Raw genomic sequence first — 3575 nt, 5'->3', positions numbered from 1 at the left:
TGAAACAAAGGAAGTTTTGCCTCCTTATTTGATGAGACAGTGTTTAATAGTTTTAAGTCAGGCCATTGATTTGTTGATATATCGAACAATGGACATGACTTATGTGATTGTATTAATTCTGTAGTAATTTACGGTATTTACTCATAAAGAAAAGCAATGACCTATCAATGCTGTGGACAAAATTTATTTCACTTCATTTAAACATTTAACCAACAACTATATTATGGTTGTGCAAGTTAATGAGGTCGTCTTTGATGTCTGGGAGTCGGCTTGCAGCTGAAAGATAAAATTGATGGTATCAATGGTGAAAAAATGGTTTGAAGCTTAAGACATAGGTCAATGATTGTCAAAAATGACGATGATGAAGCAATCATGAAAAAAAAGTCGTGTGTTACAAAAATACTGACATGTCAATAGAATCTTGATACAAACTTACGGATACACTGTCCAGCTACTAAGATATAATTATTACAACACGTCAGGTGTTGATCAGGACATGTTGTGGATACCACTCTGCTGGTGTAGGTAGCATGATAACCCGTCTTATACCTGAGAAATATACATTTGATATATAAGAACTGATTGTAAAGGGTTATGAAAATCCCAAATGTCAGTTAAGATTTTTAAGATATTAAAACCAATCACCAATACATTTTACGACTTATGACAGTAAAAACAAAATATCAATACCAAAAATAGTTCCACCACAGAAATTAAGACATAAAAAAGATTATCGCCAGAGTTTACGACATCAAAAAAAAAAAAAAAAAAGAAAAGAAAAAAAACAAGAACAAAAAAACCCCCACTGATACAGAGTTTACGACATTGATTACCACGTTTTCGACACTAAACATGATTACCACTATAGAGTTTACGACATTACATTAGATTATCACTATATAATTTACGACATTGTATAAGATTACCACCACAAAATTCACGATATTAGATCAATTTACCAATATAGACATCCAATCAGGTTATCACTGAAATATTAATATTCATATATGAGTAATTTATGTAATTTTTTAACAGACTGTAAAATCAGATTACTAATAAAGTGTCTCCCAAATGTGACGAACTAATCTGTGCACACAACACCATATTTGAATGCATAGTCATATACCCGGTTGTGTAGCTTGTGGTGTGGCATCGCCCAAGGTGGAGAAATCCGCAGTGTCGAGTGCCGGTGTGTTTGATTGGTACAGTCACACGTACGGTGGACACGTGCGAATCCACGATAGTCTTTGTAGGGTTAATCTTGCAACACCAATGATCCCTACAAAAATCAAATAAGTTAAGTTGAAAGAGGAACTCGGGAAAATAAGAAAAAGCCAAAAACAATGATACCTGATATTTTTTTCACATACATCGTGCTACATTAAGAACACTTTTTCTTATGACCATTTCATAACTGTCATGTTTACAGAAACTACAGATTATCACGAGAAACATCTTATTGTTAATAGAACGTTATCTTTTGGCCAAAATTATTTACAATCTATAAATGATGGATAAGAAAGTCCTGCTATCTCAATCATAATGGAGGATGCCAAAGCTTAGTTATTAAATTAAGAAATTTTCTGCTGACAAATTTGCCATGCATTAAAATGCTGACGAACATAAGCATAACAAAGCACATTGCTTTCCTCCAATGACTACCACTGACCATGAAATTGGTTACTAGTATAGTATTATCATTTTCGAAACTGCTGCCTCTTAAACAGACAAGGTAATGCAAAACATTAGCATTGTTACCAAATATTGAATGACCTATAATGAGCCAGTTCCGTATACACTTACCCATTGTCGGTAGCTCTGCTTGAACGTATCACCTCTTTTACTCTGTCAGGAAGGGAATCAAACTCCAAATCTCCAAATTTGTATTCGTCATCGTTTACAACTTGTAATGTGTCTTCGTCAGAAGCCACAAAAACAAGGAGAAGAACGAGTAGAATATTGAACATCCACATTGTTGTGTGTGTTAGCAGTGTGTCCTTATCTTTGGTGCTCCTGTCCCTACTGGTATAACACTCGACCGCTTGACACTTCCAACGTTGACTTTGTAACTAAAACCAATGATGACATCAGGTTGATGAATAGTTAACGTATCTTAAATTCGATTGAAATAAAGATGTTGATGAATGTAGGACATATCAAAGTAGCGAGCATGAACTTGCAATTTAAAACTACACCTACAACTGTCAAAATTATCAACAAGTATAGAATGAAACTTGACATTGATTGTTGTCAATATTTGAAATACAATCAATTTTCATAAAGATGACGACACAGTTAATTGGAATTTATAACGGTCGTCAAAATCGTTATTCAATCTAGAATAATATACAATAAAGAATTCAGTTGGCGAGCCGATTGATACTCAATAACCACTAACTAGACACATACGAAATGTGTTTTATAAGAAAAAAAGATTATACTAAAGTGACATTAGTGAACACCTTAAAACACAATGGAACCATCAGTCATGATAAAGAGCATCGAACATATCTAACACCTTATAACACAACGAAACAGCTTTCAATGGAAGGCTACCTCTTTTTCAATAGTTTTCCAATTCTGGTGTCTTCACGATTGTGGGGGTCGATAAATTTCTTATTTGTCAAAGACAAAAGGTCATCAATATACTTAAAAGTGAAATTCAAGGACTTAGTAAGGTTTTAGTGTGGCACTCCTTTTGTCATGATATTACTGATGAAATGAAATTGTCAAGGCCTTTATAACTTCAACAATATATCTTAAAATGAAATTGAAGGGTTTTTTTCTTAATCTACGTTGATAAGCTTAGAATGAAAAAAGGTTAGCACAGAGAGGAAAATAGTTTGTACGCCAACAATCGAAAATATTTTCAACCAGAATTTCAATCGTTTTAATTTTTTTCGGTATTTTTCTCCTTGGCTTTAGACATACATTTTCCTCCAGTATCGATCTCACGAAACTAGTACCGCTGGTCAACTTATCAGAATATAAAGATGATCCTTTAGTTTAGAACAATGTAGGGTAGAGAGAGAAAAAAATAAAATGTTCTAAAAGAAAAAAAAATGTTTGTTTCTCAGGAAAGAATTTTCAACAATGTTAAAACTCATTTTGATTTCTTTAAGGTCGGCAAAGCATTAATTTCATTTCTGGACCATACATTATCACAATGTGACCTTCCTGATTTGATAATGCCATGAATGGTAGTTAGAAGCATAGTTAAAAATGTGGTAGAACAACTTGACAATAAACAATAAAACACAGTTGATGAACAGGGCATATCGTTATCATCAATTGACAATGTAAAGGATAGTAATACTATAGAATGATTTCCTAATAATAAAATAAATAATTGACATATCTACTGTGTATGTCTAGCTGGAGAGGAGTAATTCTGAGATCGTATAAATTCATCTGTTGCAGTTATTGTATGCAATTGAAAAGCTTGGAAGCAAAGGGCTTGACTTTGAAGTCTCCATGTTACTTTCCAAAGGTCAGCGGAATTCATTATGTCCACCACACTGTGGTTAACCTGTCACGTGCATAGATAATCAGGTTGAAATGGATGATAGCACACG

At 33.5% G+C, this 3575-nt stretch overlaps 1 protein-coding gene across 1 annotated transcript; it reads right to left on the bottom strand.

Moving 5' to 3' along the window:
* Positions 1-205: 205 nt before the first annotated feature.
* LOC132552136 (uncharacterized) lies at positions 206-1973 on the bottom strand. Its single transcript, XM_060216277.1, has 4 exons — positions 1804-1973; positions 1127-1279; positions 437-549; positions 206-276 (listed from the first exon to the last, which is right to left on the bottom strand). Exons 1-4 carry the CDS (start codon positions 1971-1973, stop codon positions 206-208), a joined length of 507 nt encoding a protein of 168 aa, XP_060072260.1.
* Positions 1974-3575: the final 1602 nt, after the last annotated feature.

This window comes from Ylistrum balloti, unplaced genomic scaffold, assembly GCF_031769215.1.
Source record: "Ylistrum balloti isolate Yb309-2 unplaced genomic scaffold, AGI_CSIRO_Ybal_v1 Utg370240, whole genome shotgun sequence".
Taxonomy (NCBI): domain Eukaryota; kingdom Metazoa; phylum Mollusca; class Bivalvia; order Pectinida; family Pectinidae; genus Ylistrum; species Ylistrum balloti.
This window is presented reverse-complemented; position numbering and strand designations above follow the sequence as displayed.